Here is a 16,829-nt window from a genome sequence, read left to right on the forward strand (position 1 = left end):
AATTCTTTACTCATTTAACGTGTGGAAATGGTGGCCTTTAATTTTGCTCCAAACTTTGCTCGCACATTTCATGCAGGTGACAAAATACGGAAGCAAGCTGGACATTAAACTTAACGTTTCCCTGCTTCTTCCCTGTGCATCGTTGTACAGCAGCTTTAGCTACCGACCCCCCCGACCTCTGATCTCACATCGTACATTTCAAGAGCATTTCACTTTGCACCTGGCGTAGACATTTGTAAACCAGGTGCAACTGACTGACTTATACGTTTACATGTTCCTCTTAACAAGTAAGTTAGACGTCAGGTCCCACTGTGCCCGTCTCCCCCCGTACAACCCCCGCAGCTCAGTTTCCCACAAACCTGATCCCCCGTGACTTTGAATCCATCGCTCACGATCTGGCTCCATCGCTCTCTTTCCCGTCATCTGTTGCGTGTTGGTTGCGTTACATGTCGTATATTTCAGTCTCATCCACCCACCCAACCTCAGCTGCAGGAAGGCGAGTGGTAGGTGGGGGGTCCGTTGGAAGTGGGTGTCTGTTTTCCTCATCAGTGGAAGTCTAGGTCATCAAACCGCAAGAGCCTCTGGCTCACCTCAGAAAAACTTTGGTTTCGTCTGACGGCCACAAAGGGAGCAGTGTTTAAAGCTTTAAACAAGGGCCATTATTATAAAGCTGCAAAATGTGTGTGAAATCTTTCAATCTGAAGACTTGGTGAGAGAGCAACGGTTCCCTGATCGGCCTGTAGGAGTTTACAATCTTCTGAAGAGACAATTGCAACGAGTCTGTACAGTTGGAAGGAAATACTGTAAAACATGATAACAAAACGGAGCAAAGACAGACACCAAAATCATGTTTCCTCATTCACTTTTTATTCACTCAGGCTTTAAAATATCTTAAAGTAAGTGAACTAACCCTTTAAGGTGTCAATGTACAGTACGTGTAAATGCTTCAAAGAAAAAGCATTTTTTGGGGGGAATACACATATAAGACAAGATACACTTTCTTTCAGAGAGAGTTGAGGAGATTGTTTCCACTTTCATGTTTGCAGGCAATTAGCTTAGCTTATTTTAAAGGCATAAAAGGGTGGAAGGGGCTGTCTTTGCTGAGCCAGACTAGCCGTTTCCCCCTGCTTGGATTCTTTATGCTATGCTAAGCTAACTGGCTAAGGTGACGACAGTGTGACGGATGCTCGGAGCAGCTGGACTTGTGTTTTTTAAAGGATTTAGTTTGTCTCTGTGTTCCAAGACGCAAGACAATGTTTGGAAAGTCGATGTTTAGTCTCAGTAAACCAAATGCATCGTTGTGGTCGATTGCGAAAGGTCTCAGGCTCCTTTAGTGTGTTGCCAAACCCGACGATGGATCATCTGAACCAGGCTGGACCGGCTCGCAGGCTGCCGAGATAAAAGTTCTTGCTAGAATATTCTAAAAGGAGGCTCGGATGTCAGCAGTAGGCTCTGCTCCGTCTCCCTCCCTACTTTCTAGATAGCGGACAGATGGAACTAGGCTGTCGCTTTGCTAAAGTTAGCAATGCAATTAGTTCACACACTAATTAGCTGCGAGTGGAGCAGAGGCGCACCAGATTTCCCCGGTGTCTAAAAACGGTTTCCCAGCCCCGAATAAGAGTAAATGAGGTCCTGGCAGCTGCAGCAGGAAATATCTCTAAAGAAAATGGCAGATCTGATGATGCGTCGGTTTAACAAACAGTTAATTTGAGTGTGGTATGTTATGGGAAATGTTTCTTCTTCTCTGTGAGAGGAAAAGGACAAATATTTCACATTAATCAGTGGTTACTATGGCGAATCTCTCCGTTTTATAGAACCACAAGAGGTCGGTGCTTCTTTCCCACCGATTCTTTTTTAGCATTTCCAAACTTGTTATTGTGAGGGATGAGTGACATCACTCAAGGCGTTTATCATCTTTCTTTAGGCGGCTTTTTTATCACATCTATGTCGACAAATTTGCAAATTGTGATATCAACGTGAAAAATACATCCACAGTATGTATATGATTCCTTCATTTGACTTTTCTCTCATGCTGCCCTCTGCACTCAACTCTTCTTGCATTAAATGTGGTTTCACTTTCGGGACCCGTGATTCCTGAGAAGGCCACATTCCCACACGCTTGTATTTATTAGTACTACTGGCCAAGGGCAGCACTTCATTGGAGAGGAAGGCGAAAAAAAATCCCAGTGTGATGAGTGTTGCTTTGAGCCGTGTGCGGTGGACACGTGTGTGCGAGGCCAAGAATGTGGACGGGCTATAAAACAATTAGAGCTCTGTGAGAGGAGTGCAGCGCCGGGGCAGCAATCGCACATCAGGTGCAGCGGAGGAGCCAACAATGGAGGGGCTTCTGGGCCGGCGAGCAGATCAATGTCATACGCAAATCGGGGAGCCGGGGCCAAAATGCTCCACTTGACTGACACTCTGGACACATTAGACTCTCATAATGGACACGAGTCACAAGAGGGTCAACTTGACGCACTCGGCCTTAGATTACATCCCTGTAATTTGAAAAGGATATTGCTCATCTTCCCGGGTCTCTGATGGAGGTCACTGCTGATTGTGCTGCCGGCCCACTCAATAGGTGAGACAGGTTTTACAGCCAGTACGACTGATGCCGCACCAGTAAGACAAGTCATTTTTGGGTGCAAATAGAATCATACATCACATGTTTTCTACAAGCCGGGCCTGTTCTTCCAGAGAAATCTGGAAGGAAACATTTAAACTTCCCGTCAGACCCTCGTTTTGTAAGAATTGGCCGTCTGACCAGAAAGCAGCGTCGACTTTCACATTGTTGGTTGTCTGACAGTGGAAGACATTCCTTAAGTGTGTGTGTGTGTGTGTGTGTGTGTGTGTGTGTGGGGAGGGGGGTTTCGTTGGAACATTACCTATCCATGCACTTGTACTCCCCTAGAGGGACGCGACCAGGAATCCCACCCATTTACGAGAAAAACAGGCAGCGTCTCAAAGAAGCGGCTCCAGATCTGACGGCTCCGGGTGGAGCACTGTTTCAGCTGTTTTTCTTTCTCTTTTGAACAAAAACAAGCCATAATCTTGCTTTTCTTCAACTCTTTTCAGCGTCATCTCAAAGGGCTTTAACTCTTTCTTTAGTCTGGATTTAACTGTCACTCCTACAGAGTGACTGACATTTCAAAAAAACAAACTGTAAAGGTACCGTTTAAATAGAAATACCTCTCAAATCTCCAAGATAAAAATGAAGGTCAGCTTGTCTTTCTTCCAATCGCTTTCATCCACAAAGCATTTCCCAAATTTGCTTCACACGGCATATTCATCATTCTATACATAGACGGGGAATACCTCTTGGTACTTGATACAAAACATGAGTGTGTGTAAACACAAACAGCATGTCCCGGTGGTGTCGCATGTTCCTCATCAGGAATACCATCAGGTGGATATTTGTTGGATCATGTTCTGTTTTAAATCTTTTGAATTCTTTTAAAATGGTTTCGATCTGTTTAACATTTCTGTGTTAATGGTATCCAAGTTCATCCTCATCTTTGAGGAACAGAGACTCGTCGTGTGGCTTTTTGCTTTTAAAGCTTTGTTTGAACCAGCTGTAAATTATTATTATTCGGTGCCGAACACAGTGTAAACACAAAACTAGTTTACAACACACAAAACAGATTAAGCAGACAGGGCAAAATTAGATTTAATTTGGTGTTTAAAGCAACAAAAACTGTAAACTTGCTGGTTGTAAAACCCAAAACAATGAGTTGAAAGAAAATGATCCGAGAGGCTGTAGTCACGATTCACCGGGTTCGACTGTATGACTCACTCATTTCACATTACACGTAACACTTTGAGCCTTTTTTGATCTAAAGATTTCCGATTAGTGCAGCTTTAGCTTTAGTGCCTCGTGTAAAGCAATGAAATAAGCTTGACTTCTCTCACCTTGTAAGATTATCTTTGTCTGAGATGGACGTGTATATGACTTAATGTCTTCAGGGGTCACTTACTGTATGTAGGTCCTTCCTCTCTTCAGCCTTTATTACTCAAAACCCCCAAACTCAAAATCACAGCCTGAAGAACCTCCCAGCAAAGAGACTCCGTGTCCTAAATATCGACGACAATGCCCCCACAGCACCAGATGGAGAACCATAAATCACCGGCCCATGCGCACCCGAGAGAGTCGGGTGCGCATAGTCCATAAATAGTCCAACAGTTCTGAGGGTAAAGACATCGTGGCGAGCCCCTGATCCCCCCGAGGGTCCGGAGGGCCGAGGCAGCATGTGAGCCGCTGGCCCATAATTCTCCCATTCTCTCGGTGACACAGAGCCTTTTTATGCTCTCGTTTACTTGTGAGTAAATCATAGAGGGGAAACACTTTTTCTTTGGCTCCTTCCAGTGATGATGGCGGGTCGTCTGGAAGTGTTCTGCAGAGACGAACCAGATGTCTTGAGTGTGAGACAAAGAAAGACGGGGACAAATAATTCATTGATGATTGACACATAAACCACATACAGATACCAGACAACGACAATTGATCCATTTAATCCCCTTGGCTGGCGCTAAAGGAGTTTAAGCACGGTCATAGTCTGAGGGGGTCAGTGTGCTGCAAGTGTGTTTCTGTTAAACCCCCAACGACTGAATCTATTTTCTGAGGCACCTATGACACTCATCTGGACCACAACAATGGCCCCCTTTCTCCTCCGCGCCTCACGCCTGGCTGGCTTCTCTGAATACGACCCAGGGCCAAATAATCCATACCCCTGAACCTGCGCACAGCCCTCACATACATAGACACACACACACACACACACACATGAATACACATGTTGGCACTTAAATGGTCACACATGTCAGGGCTCACTGAAACACAAGTCTCACCTCTGGTGAGGATTTACAAGCACACCGCTGAAACTCTACACTGAAGCAAACACCCACACATGCTCAACTCATGTTCACACAAATAATGCACATAATATATGTAGAAACATTAAAGTTTCAACATCGACAAGGGCGCAGAATCACAATCCGAAAAGTCCGAATTACAACACTGCCCTCATGTGGCGGGATTGAGTATTACAATAAGGCTCTGTTCCATGGTTTTTCTTCTCCACAGTTAGATACAATTATTACATTCTTGTTATAGTGACATCATTTACAATAACTATCTGTATTATGTTGTTTAGCTATAGTGCTAATATAGCATACTATGACTGCAATGTGGTGTAAGGATTTCATTTGAATGGGTTATCATCTCTCTATTTCTTATACGTATATTTTCCTCCAATTGCAAATTGCATTACTTTTTAAACATCTAATGAAATCTGCAGTCACTGGGAGCACACGGACAAAATATGGGCATATAAAAATGAATATACAAATGCACACTTATATAAGGGATCTTGGTGACCTTTTTTGACCTTTGTGCAGGTTTTAGGGGACCAGGTCCACCAAATGTGTGTCAGTTGTTCTCTGCAAGCCCAATTCAGAGTCAGAAGAGGTTCCAATTTAAGACCTTAAAATGGAGTGAAATAACCATTAATTATTCTTCAGCTGTGAACTTATTTTATAGTGACTCCAATAATACTGCTACTGATTTTTAGTTGATCATAGAAAGTCTGCAGACACCTTTAGGATGCAGGAGTTATAGAGATTGTCACATCGCTCTCACGACTAAAGCCTCTGTGTGAATCGCTGATAAGCAGCATTCATGCTCAGTCTGAAACAGCAACATATGAGCGTGTTCAGGGAGAAGAGTTGCTGCGAGGCGGCAGATCTACTATGTTCTGGACTGGATCCATGCTGATCTCCAGCCTGTGTGTTGAAACATCCAGCACATAACCACAGGAACAAGTAAGAGTTCATTTTCTCATTTTATGCTGATAGGCACAAAAAAAGAAGAAAAGTGTTTTTGTTCAAAAGTAGGTCTACAACCAATATTCTATTTCATTTTCTAAGTCCTTTCCTTGAACTTGCTCTGTTGTGTTGATTGTGTGTCTATTGCAACTGATGCCTCTTTATGTTTTTGGTTCCTTCTTTCTCATTTGTATAATTTTTGCTGAGCTAAAGCTTCGATGTGGATATCCCAGAGCTCAGAGATTCCCAGCCATACCTTTTGGTATTGAAGCTATTATTTTCAGCTGTGGTACATATAGAAAAATAGGCTCTTCTGCTGGTGTGTTGGCAAATATCATTATTAATATTCTTGTTAGTAATTATGAACAATTCCTTCCAATAGAGCCAGTGTTTACATGGCTGTAGTCGTCCCCTGACGCCGGCCCCCATGCAGCAAGTTGTTTTGTTTTGATAAGGGATTTAAGGCGGTCTTATCTTGACAGCCATTTAAAGGGCTGGTGCCTTCGCCAGCTATTTGACGTGTTTTTAAACACGTGGAGTTTCATCGGTTCATTCTCATTTCACCGTTTCATTCTGTGGAGGAAAAATGTTAATAATCTGTTGGACTTGTTAAAGAATATGCATAATAATCCTGTGTCTTTGTATGACGTTCTGTCCTCTTTAAAAAGTATTCAAACAAAGATGAGTTATTTACAGGAGCGTCCACTACATTGCATAAACAACTTCAACCACATTTAATTATCAAGTCATCATTTTGTAACTTTCTCTTCATATATATATATATATACATATAAATAAACACAAGAGGGCGTCATCTCCAAATCTTTCCTTCTAAAACTTGAACATTTTGAATCCAGAGTAAATATTTGCACACCGCCAGTGTCTGCACTACATGTTTGATTTAGCAGACCATTTTATTTACCTCCAAACAACATTATAAATATGTATATACTTATAGCACCACTGTGGAATAGTCATCTTAGATCATCAGCTTTATGTCCTCAAAATAGCCAGGTCTTACAGCACGTGCGTTACAGTAATTCCTCCAAACATTCACAAGCGTTTGGCCTAAACACACAGCGACAGAGAGGTACAGACGACAGGGGAAGATTATATTGCATGTATGAGGCCGCCCACAGAATGAGTTCATGAGGACGGGGGGTTAATCTGTCTACTCGCACAGCCGTGACGCCGAATAGGTTGGGAGGAGGAGGAAGAACCACGTAATCTGATGTCCCGCCTGCTGCTCAATCCAGCCATCGATGGTCTGGAATGGGGAGGGTGTTGCTCGGGATAGCTTCCCTAAATGGATTACAGGACAGCATATGTCAGTGAAAGGGCACCTGGACACACACACACACACACACACACACTGCAGGAGCAGGTGCACAAGCGGAGGGGATTAGTCCGAAGTGCATTTTTTACTCCCTGCAAGGAGCTTAAAGTCATTACCAGCTGAGAGAGACAAGAGGTGTTGGAGCGGCTCTGCATCTCTGACAATTCTCTGCCCTTTCTCTCTGTATTCCAAGCCTCTGACCTTTTACAGTCATTGGCCACCGTTGACTAAATGATCCCCCTTTCTTCCAGATATCTGTTTCTCTGAAATCTGAGCATCAGGTGCCTTAGAGCAACCGCGACAAGAGGATGGCGTCAAAGGAAGACCCGGAGTCTGACGCCCAGGCTCCAGACAACAGCCAGGTCGACACGTCCGGGTTCGAGGTCACCGCCGACCGGCTGGAGCAGCTGATGAAGAGCATGGAGGTGCTGCTGTCAGACGTGGAGCAGCTGCGGGGCCACTGCAGCCACCAGGCCACGGAGCTGATGCGAGCGGCGGTGGACCTGAGGCAGCAGCAGGAGGAGCTGAAGGAGGGCTACTCCGAGTTGTCCCGAGAGATGCAGGAGATCATGGATACGGTAGAAGACCTGTTCAGCACCAAGAGTGCCTTCGAAGCCAAAGAGAAGCAAGCACAGAAACTGAACCGGCAGCTCTGAGGGGACAGGAAGTTGCCGAAAGACTTTGTTTCTCATCGAGGAGGAAACCGAAAACCGTGGAGTGTTGTGGATTTGGTCGTGTGAGTGGTGTTTTGGATGATGGGATGATGATTGGGATGAGTATGGAGGTGAGATGCTGAGGTTTTGGAAGCGACGCTTTAATGAGATTCTTGTATTCCATATACATTATAATATTTCTGTTATAACTGTGCTTTTTAGGTCCACATCTGACAACCAAATGTCTGTATCATTCCACTTAGTCCAGAGAATAAATTATAATGCATACAGCCTCAAAAATAAAGACGACGTTGAATCGAATCCTCCTCTGTTGTACCTTCTGAGAAAACGTGAACATTATGTGCTGAACAAGGGTGCAATCTGTTGCATTGCTCTCGATGACAAGACTGTACAAACCTGTGCTGCGTGTCAACAAATGATTTACTATGATGTCTGCTTTCGCCTGCCCACACACACACACACACACACACACACACACACACACACACACACACACACACACACACACACACACACACACACACAGCTATCATTTTCCATCATCGTGGTCTTGACAGTTAAGACTAAAGTATATAGATGGCTCCTCCAGCATCATATTTGCTGAATTTCTGGCACAGGAATGTCGCTCTTCACTGGTGGCTGTTGGTAATTCTTCTATAGTTTCTTCACATCCAGGCTCCACTGCGGTTTCTACACTAAAATAAACCTAAATGGAGCCTTTGTGTTGATGTTTACCTCCCACCAGCTCCTCTGCTGTGACTTACTGCTCTGTGTTTAGCGGTTTTGGGACCTGTGAAAGAGGATCAGTGGCCAGTGGAGAAAAAAGCAATCAACTTCAGGATCTCTTATACCCTCATTGTCATTTTAATAGGTTTCTTATATAATGTACCAAAAAAATCTTCTCTCTCTTCTTCTTCTTGTTCTTCTTCTTCTCCAATGGAAAAAAAGTACACCTGTTTTTTCATGCACGCTAAAATATCAGGGTTCATAATTGGAGTCTAATCCCATTAAAATATGTGCAGACTGCATCAGATGATTATATATATTAAAGAGGACATAATGGAGAGCACAGTCATATTTACATCAAGGGTAACGTGCAGAGTGTGAAAAAACTTGTATGGAGTCTCATAGGATTTTGTGAAAACATATAATTTTCTTTGCATTCAATAAAATGTTTCACTACATCATCAAGCTGGGACCAAACATCTTTCACCATTGGGTTGGGATGTTGAAATCTAACTTTCTTCCTCATAAAGGTGTCATTCAATAGAATATTTTCCAAGTGATTCATAACTTAAACATATGGCTGCTAATGAAAGGACTTCAATAATTAAGGACTTAAGGACCCGAGGGTGCTTTTTTATTACTGGAAACACGCCCGTTCCAAACAGCTTATATTCAACATTAAAAAAAAGTTTTGGGGGAGGGAAACTTTCTCTTTATAGTTGAAACCCGACACTTTTCTGGGTCGTGGTGATGGTGAGCAGAGAGGGTGAGGATAAAGAAAGCTGAGCGTCAGTGCCTACCTTCACAGCTGAGGTGCAACATCTCTCTGGACCGCCGGGCAACCAGCTGGGAAATCGCTTGAAGAAGGTAAGACAAAGTAGGATGAAGAAGTTATATAATATATCCAGGGAAAGCACATTAAATGCATGTCTTAAATACAATGTTGCCCATAAAGTTGGAATACTTTGTTTTCAGACATAATCCTCTGTTTTTCCCTAATTAAATGCATCAGTAATAACGTTTGACCAGGTGCAATGATTGCATTATGTGTCACAATTATCCAGGTGAAATTAGTTAATTCATAACATTCGTTTGGCGCTACAAGGCTTTGCAAATGATTCCAACTTCATGGGCGACCATTAGCCAAGAAATCACCGTGCATATCAAGACGTTTTGTTGTATATCTGTTATACATGTGAAGTTATCTCCAATGAATTGGAAATGATTGCATTTAAAGTTGAATTATTTTGTTGCTGCCCTCATCAGTTCTGCAGACGATTCTGGTGAAAATGAAAATCTTGCAAGTCCTCGGACTCCTACAGCTTCTGGCTGTTCCTGCTTTCACTGTGAGTTTAACAATATTAATAACATTGGATTATTTGATTGTCTGTGTGAGTAATAAGTACTGCAGATAGAAAAAGAGTACAGCATGTCCAGAATCTCTCCATAAAAAACAGAGATGTACTTTCTGGTGTTGATGCTTTCACCACAAGGAGGGTTTATGCGACGTATAGCGGACGGGTTGTGGTGAAATGTTCCAGCTTCTATTTCGGTGTCTCTAGCGTGCTCTTAGTGTGTGTTAGTGGTTGGTGGTGGGCTATCATGGGTATGTCAGAGAACTGTATGTTCCAGAGGCTGACTGAGTAGGAGTTTTTTTTGTTTTTTTTTCCAGCTGATACAGCCAACCAATGACTATTGGGGGGAGTTTGGAGCCTATGGGCCCTGCAGCCGCACCTGTGGCACAGGAGTGGCAATGAGAACCAGGAAATGCATCACTTCCAGGTAGGACATAGAGATGCAGGCTGATGTCTCATCTAAATCAATATTTAAAAAATATATTTTGTTGAGTTATTAATGCCAAACATATTTACCAAGAAAAAGAAAAGACATTATTGGCTTGCAAATAAATAGTGTTCTTTCCTCTCTCTTACAGGACAGACGGAGGACATAACTGCCTCGGCTCCTCGAAGTCCTTCCTTATCTGTAACACACATGTAATAATAAATCTTGAACTTAATAAATTACACTCCTGCACTAATGTTACCTAATATATGCTGATAACCCATCATTTTGTGTCACTGAAGGAATGCCCAGTTGGATCCAGGGACTTCAGGGAGGAGCAGTGCTCCCAGTTTGACAGAACAGACTTCCAGAGCAAGCACCGAACATGGGTGCCTTATTATGGAGGTATACAACCTGTTGTGTACTGTGAATCCACATTACCTGAGTCTAGATGAAATAAAACTTAATGTTTTATGTAACCCCCTTGGATAAGTTTGTGGGTGACAATTATAAAAGACATAATAGTGAGGGGAATTACTGTACGTTACATTCTTTTTCTGACACTTTCTGTATCATTCTACAGTATATCTTAAACCCTGAATCATAGCAGTCAAAGCATACTAAAAGTTATAGCATTTGATATATTATTCTGTGTACTATTTGTTCTGTAGCAACCAATCCATGTGAGTTGAGCTGCGTCCCAAGAGGAGAGAACTTCTTCTACCGACACAGACCCGCAGTGGTGGATGGGACGCAATGCTATGTGGGCCGCAGTGACATCTGTGTGGACGGCGTCTGCAGGGTGGGAACAAAACTGGAAGCCGGAATATGATGACACCCTTTCAGAGCTCTATGTTTGACTTTTTTATCAGTGGAACATCCTTGCTCTAGCTTTTGTTTTTATTCATTTCTCCCTCTCCAGACGCTGGTCCAAGGAGATTTCATGGGCTTGGATGAGGACACTAATTCCGTACGCTCTGCCGCTCCCGTTGCTGTCGCTCCTCACCCCCGGCAGACGCTCGCATACATCTACAAAATCGGTGTCTACGGCCAGTGCTCTGCCTCCTGCAATGGGGGCATGCAGTATCGCAGCGTGGAGTGTTGGGTTCAGGACCCGGCGAACCCCCGTGTGGTGGAAGAGTCCAACTGCATCACCCAGCGTCTGCAGAGGCCACAGAGCCAGCAGGCCTGCAACATGCACCCGTGCGCTGCCGAGTACAGCGTCTCCAGCTTCAGTGTGGTGCGTACCTTACAGAGTCATACAGACAAGCAAAGGCACCTTTCTGCACATTGGTAATGATATATTCTATATACTATTTACTTTGTTTTGGCACTGACATTCTTCTTGTCACATGTGAATGTCAGTGCTCTGTGACTTGTGGGGAAGGCCAGCAGACGAGGGAAGTGAACTGTGTGGGGTCGGGTGGTGAACGTCTTCCTGATCATGGCTGCAGTGGATTGGCAAGACCCTCTTCTGTGCAGACCTGCCGCAGACCTGCCTGTCACACACACATCACCTGGCATGTGACTGACTACGGACTGGTAGGTGAAACGGAGCCAAAAAAATGAGCTTTTCTCTTACTTTACCCTTTAAATGGTTTGGCCTCTCGTGCCTTGTCTCTGCAGTGCACCAGAAGCTGCAGTGGTGGCGTGAGGGAGAGGAGATTGGGCTGTTTTGATACAGATCTGAACCCCTACCCAGAAGACCGCTGTGGAACAGCTAGCAGACCCGTCTCCGTGGAGACGTGCAACTCACAACCGTGTCCCGGAGCACAAAGTGAGTAAAATGTGAACCAATCAACTAATTTGGTTTAATTGTCTGTGCTTGTTTGTATTTTAACCAATATACTTTATCTTTAGTGGTCCCAAGTGTACAGAACCCAAGGGCACATGAAAGTACCACAAGGGGATTTGTGCCCCATGTCCCAGGAGTCCCTTCAGGTATGTAGAACATGTGGAGGATCTTTTGTTGAAATGTTATTCTCTTTTTATGCATGATCTAATATAGTTGACGATACAGAAGATGTACAAAGAATGTTAATAATGAATGCATAACCAGTCATTTGAGTGCAGATTATTTTCAAGTGAACGCATCCTGGGGCCGTAAAGAAAATGTGCCCTTATGTTGTAATTATTGCTGTCTAGACTGTGATTGCTTTCTCATTGCTTTCTTGTGTCTCGTTCTCAAACACAAAACCCAATGTGTTTTTTTAACATATTACCACTGAAAGTCATATTTACATTTAAAAAAAATAGCCGGACAAACTTAACTACTGCCAAATTTAATCCTAAAAACAGGAAAAACACATATTTTCAAAGGTCTCTGGTACAGTATGGTTTGCTTGACCATGTCTGCGTCTTTGTTTACTTGCCATAGCCTCCAGACCACATACAAACATCGCCCACCCTCCTGTGATTGGTCCTCACTGTGCGCAGTCATTCTATGGATGCTGCCCTGATGGGCGTACGTCGACCACGGGGCCCAAAAACGAGGGCTGCTCCCAAGATGACTGTGTTCGCACCAGGTAACACTGCTTCCTACATTCAATTCTTGTAACCAATATATCACACAAATGAAAAATGATGAGAGGCATATTGGTTCAATAGAAAGTGTGTCCAACATTAAAAAAAAACAACCTCTCTTCCTTAGGCACGGCTGTTGTTTGGATGGGATAACGCCAGCTCAAGGGTTTGGAAGGTCTGGATGTCCTGAATACCTGACAGCCATGGTAGGAATCACATCCATAACATCATCTGATAACTTTTGAGAATATTTTTCAATCTATTAATTGATTAAATGACTTTCCAAGGAACAAACACCACCTCCTGCCCCTCCACCCACTGGTGATGTGTGCTCCATGCCTCGTGACGAGGGCCCCTGCGATACTTGGAAGGTCCGCTTCTACTATGACTCTGGCACCGGCAAATGTACTGAGTTCTGGTTTGGAAGCTGCCGGGGCAATGCTAATAACTTTGCGTCCCTGGAAACATGCCAGAGAGAGTGTGGGGGTGTGGTGATGAGGGAGCCCCAACCTACATCTCACAGAGGGACCCCAAGGAGAGGCTCACACAGCGGTGCTTTGAGGGCAAGGGCATGACCTTCCTCCCCACTGGTTCCTTCAAATAGTGGGATGATCAGAGTGCTGCCTCGATGAAGCTAATCATGTGATATTTGTATACAAGAAGTATATGACACACAAACATTTATTGTAAAATTTACCACAACCTACCTTTTAGGATTTAACATTAAAATGGTCTAGATAGCCCCACATGATAACAAGCCAAGCTACTGATACTGATTTTGTTATCTTTTTGTTTATCTTTGGTATTTTTATTTGTGTGTCACTCACACAATAATGTCATAAACCTGCAATAAATGTTCAGTTACCTTTGAGAAAAAATGGTGTGGCTTCTCCCTGTCACCGTCTGCTCTTGTAATATCTCCAAACATGCACATTACTTTATTTGTCAATCTATTTATTCAACTTTTGGTCAGTTTTCACATTATAGCCTACAATAGTGTGATCATTATCGTGCCACTGTATTTAAATACAGTTTGTATTGGCATTTTTTATATCTATATATATCTATATATATATATATATCTTTTATACTTTTACTTTATACTTCTACATTATCTAATATCAGAGGTGATACTTACTCCATACATTTAATTGACACATGTTTGTGGATTAGGATTCTACATATATGAAGTTTATACAATATGAGTCATAAACTACAGCATTGGCCAGCTAAAACATTAAAATACTACACATTGATACATCAATAATTATACACTAATTCAATATGCAATACAATATACAGGATACACATTTGCTCATAATTAAGAAATTATATTTACACTAATGGAAGATTTTAATGCAGAAATGTTACTTTTAAAAGTGTATTTTCACTTAACATAATAAATACTACTATTATTAAGTAAAATAAATAAATAAATTTCTTACCATAGACGAATGGTTTCTACTTACATTATAAATAATATTGAACCTGTATTTTTAAGATCCGATATTTTATTTTGAAAGTAAAACATTATTTTGAAAGGGTCCCCACTTCAAACCGGTAAAAGCCCAATTTCATTTCCTCTGAATATCTTTTCTCAAACAGCTAGTTTAGCTATCTCTCACGGAGAATTGAGAAGCAATAACCACAGAGTTTTTTCAGTTTTGCATCTCCAACAACTATAAAGGGTCTGCAGTCATCACAAACATGGTGAGAGCGTTTTGTTTTACGTTTTAGAGGTAAAATTACGCATTGCTATCAATATTAGCTCCTGTTAATCCATCATAGCTAAGCTAACAAGCTACGAGGCTAACGCTTAACGTTAACGTTACTAACGTACTCTGTCAAACATGTATTTTGTCCAATGTCTACTGTTGCTACAAACACGTATTTTTTTTTAAGTTGACGCTTAATTTGCAGATGTATTATGTTTTGCGTGGCACTTCGTGAAGGATTCACGTTAGCTACTAACGTTACTTTAAAGTTATTTTCAGAGATCTGTTGCTATATAACCAAATCTGTTTGAAAACCTCGTAATGTATCGGAGCAAAAACAAAAATGCACATCAATAAATCAGGTTATTAATTGTTGTATAATGGAATGGCATTATTGTGTATATTTAATATTATTAATCATCTTTACAGTCGCATACAATTTTGCTTGTCCAACCAACCAAGAGACCCGAGGGCCGCACATACGCTGACTATGAGTCGGTGAACGAATGTATGGAAGGTGAGCCAAAATAATTTTCACGAATTTTTTTTTTGTCTTAACTTGTTGATATAAAGTGTAGTCTGAAGCCATATATATCAACGAGGCTAGTGAAATAATATACATTTTCTTTTAGCATATTGGTGGCTCATTGGCCTTTTTTTGGAGGATAAGATCACCAAATATCTTATTTATCTCTCAGATTAAAACATGTATAACACTCTTTACAGTTTAGGATATGTGTGAGGCAATGTCAAAGCCATTTAATGCCCATGTAAAATATAAACATGCAGCATGCACAATAAAATGGAGTTGAACCATACACTTTATATAAGAGGAATGGACCTATAATACGTTTTTTATTATTCTCCTGTCTCTTCCCTTTTAGTCAAATTTCTAGTGTTATTTAATTTACAGTCTCTCAAATAATCAATTTTACATTGTTGTGAAAACTGCATATACGATGAATTTTTACCTGTACCATACTGGCAATTTAATGTCTGCACACTTTTGGAAATTGTTTTGCTTCCATTCAGCATATCCCACACTTTTCTTTCAGGTGTTTGCAAAATGTACGAGGAGCATCTTAAGAGGATGAATCCAAACAGTCCCTCCATCACTTATGACATTAGTCAGTTGTTTGACTTTATTGACGACTTGGCAGATCTGAGCTGTCTTGTGTAAGTATGATTTGGCCAATGAATTGGAGGGGGAAAAGGTCAAATTTGCACTGAATGTATCTTGATCACTTTGAGTTAACGTATAACTTAAAATTGTATACAGGTACAGAGCTGACACTCAAACATACCAACCATACAACAAAGACTGGATCAAGGAGAAGATATATGTCCTGTTGCGGCGTCAGGCTCAGCAAGCAGCAAAGTAAAGGCATCAGTGATGAGTTGTCCTGTTACACACACTTGGAAGGAGTTGATGCTGCGCTATATTTCCACAGTCTCTTGAAGATCTGTGTACAAGGACAACGTTGTCAGTTGGCAAGGGAAGGGTTTTGCATATTATACTGTATGTGGGGAAAGGAATGGGTTTGAAAACTGGGGGAAAAGACAGAAATTTGGGGCTTTATATTGAAATGGAGTCGTACTCAACAGCATACATATGTTTGTAATTTGTTACTCTAAAGATCCGTGGGGATAATGGCTCCAAGGACTAACTTATTGACGGATTCATGCTTGGAGAAATGCTTCAGGGGCTTTTATTTTGGTCAAATTTGTTGTAGGGTGCTTTCAGTTTACCCAAAAGTTATGGGTCATTTTTATAATACCGTGACTGGGCAATTAGATTTGAACGTGCTGTGGATATTGAATGCTGTTGTGCACGTTTGAATGACATTAATATCTGCAGACTGATATTTCATTTATTATTATTATTGTCACTATATCCTGCCATGATGTAAAATGTTGTTTTTGTAAAAGTTTTGTTTGGTGTAGCATCTGGTTTTAGCTTTTTTTCGTTTCAGTTTTCTTTGATTCAAACAAAAAATAAACTATTGTTTTCTGAATGGTGTCCACTCTTGAATATGCTGTACAGCCACACAATCAGGAATACGTTTCCATGTTAACCTAAGTCTCGGTATAGAAATTGCTGTTTGACAAGGATCTATATTTGGACTCGTGGCTGGATGATAAGTTATGTGAAAGGTAACGTTTAAGGGCTCAATGATGTTGGGTGTTTCTCTCTGCGAATCATTTTTGCAGGTCGCTATTGGAAATATAATTTCTGGACTGTTATGATACTGT

General features: G+C 41.8%; 3 protein-coding genes across 3 annotated transcripts; all 3 read left to right on the forward strand.

The window, feature by feature from the left end:
• The first annotated feature begins 5,659 nt into the window (after positions 1 to 5,659).
• LOC311026977 (uncharacterized protein) lies at positions 5,660 to 8,130 on the forward strand. Its single transcript, XM_084030708.1, has 2 exons — positions 5,660 to 5,817; positions 7,408 to 8,130. The coding sequence occupies exon 2, from the start codon at positions 7,465 to 7,467 to the stop codon at positions 7,810 to 7,812; it is 348 nt and encodes a 115-aa protein (XP_083886834.1). The 5' UTR covers positions 5,660 to 5,817; positions 7,408 to 7,464; the 3' UTR covers positions 7,813 to 8,130.
• A 1,696-nt stretch (positions 8,131 to 9,826) lies between these two features.
• Positions 9,827 to 13,579, forward strand: paplnb (papilin b, proteoglycan-like sulfated glycoprotein). The gene is made up of 12 exons (XM_084030245.1): positions 9,827 to 9,902; positions 10,229 to 10,338; positions 10,490 to 10,550; positions 10,641 to 10,743; positions 11,010 to 11,140; positions 11,261 to 11,578; positions 11,704 to 11,880; positions 11,965 to 12,115; positions 12,199 to 12,279; positions 12,716 to 12,863; positions 12,989 to 13,067; positions 13,149 to 13,579. The coding sequence occupies exons 1-12, from the start codon at positions 9,846 to 9,848 to the stop codon at positions 13,434 to 13,436; spliced, it is 1,704 nt and encodes a 567-aa protein (XP_083886371.1). The 5' UTR covers positions 9,827 to 9,845; the 3' UTR covers positions 13,437 to 13,579.
• Positions 13,580 to 14,417: 838 nt separating this feature from the next.
• On the forward strand, positions 14,418 to 16,591 carry erh (ERH mRNA splicing and mitosis factor). The gene is made up of 4 exons (XM_084030525.1): positions 14,418 to 14,571; positions 15,006 to 15,093; positions 15,632 to 15,752; positions 15,856 to 16,591. Exons 1-4 carry the CDS (start codon positions 14,569 to 14,571, stop codon positions 15,956 to 15,958), a joined length of 315 nt encoding a protein of 104 aa, XP_083886651.1. The 5' UTR covers positions 14,418 to 14,568; the 3' UTR covers positions 15,959 to 16,591.
• The last annotated feature ends 238 nt before the right edge of the window (positions 16,592 to 16,829 follow it).

The sequence above is a fragment of the Eutrigla gurnardus genome (assembly GCF_963514095.1).
Source record: "Eutrigla gurnardus genome assembly, chromosome: 16".
NCBI lineage: Eukaryota > Metazoa > Chordata > Actinopteri > Perciformes > Triglidae > Eutrigla > Eutrigla gurnardus.

Excerpts from the sequence above, each read along its gene's own strand:
- LOC311026977 (XM_084030708.1), top strand. The coding sequence starts at position 7,465 with ATGGCGTCAAAGGAAGACCCGGAGTCTGACGCCCAGGCTCCAGACAAC.
- paplnb (XM_084030245.1), top strand. The coding sequence starts at position 9,846 with ATGAAAATCTTGCAAGTCCTCGGACTCCTACAGCTTCTGGCTGTTCCT. Across the intron at positions 10,339-10,489 it reads AGGAAATGCATCACTTCCAG|GACAGACGGAGGACATAACT; the intron begins GTAGGACATAGA and ends TCTCTCTTACAG. Across the intron at positions 10,744-11,009 it reads ATGGGTGCCTTATTATGGAG|CAACCAATCCATGTGAGTTG; the intron begins GTATACAACCTG and ends TTTGTTCTGTAG.
- erh (XM_084030525.1), top strand. Across the intron at positions 15,094-15,631 it reads GGTGAACGAATGTATGGAAG|GTGTTTGCAAAATGTACGAG; the intron begins GTGAGCCAAAAT and ends CTTTTCTTTCAG. Across the intron at positions 15,753-15,855 it reads GCAGATCTGAGCTGTCTTGT|GTACAGAGCTGACACTCAAA; the intron begins GTAAGTATGATT and ends AATTGTATACAG.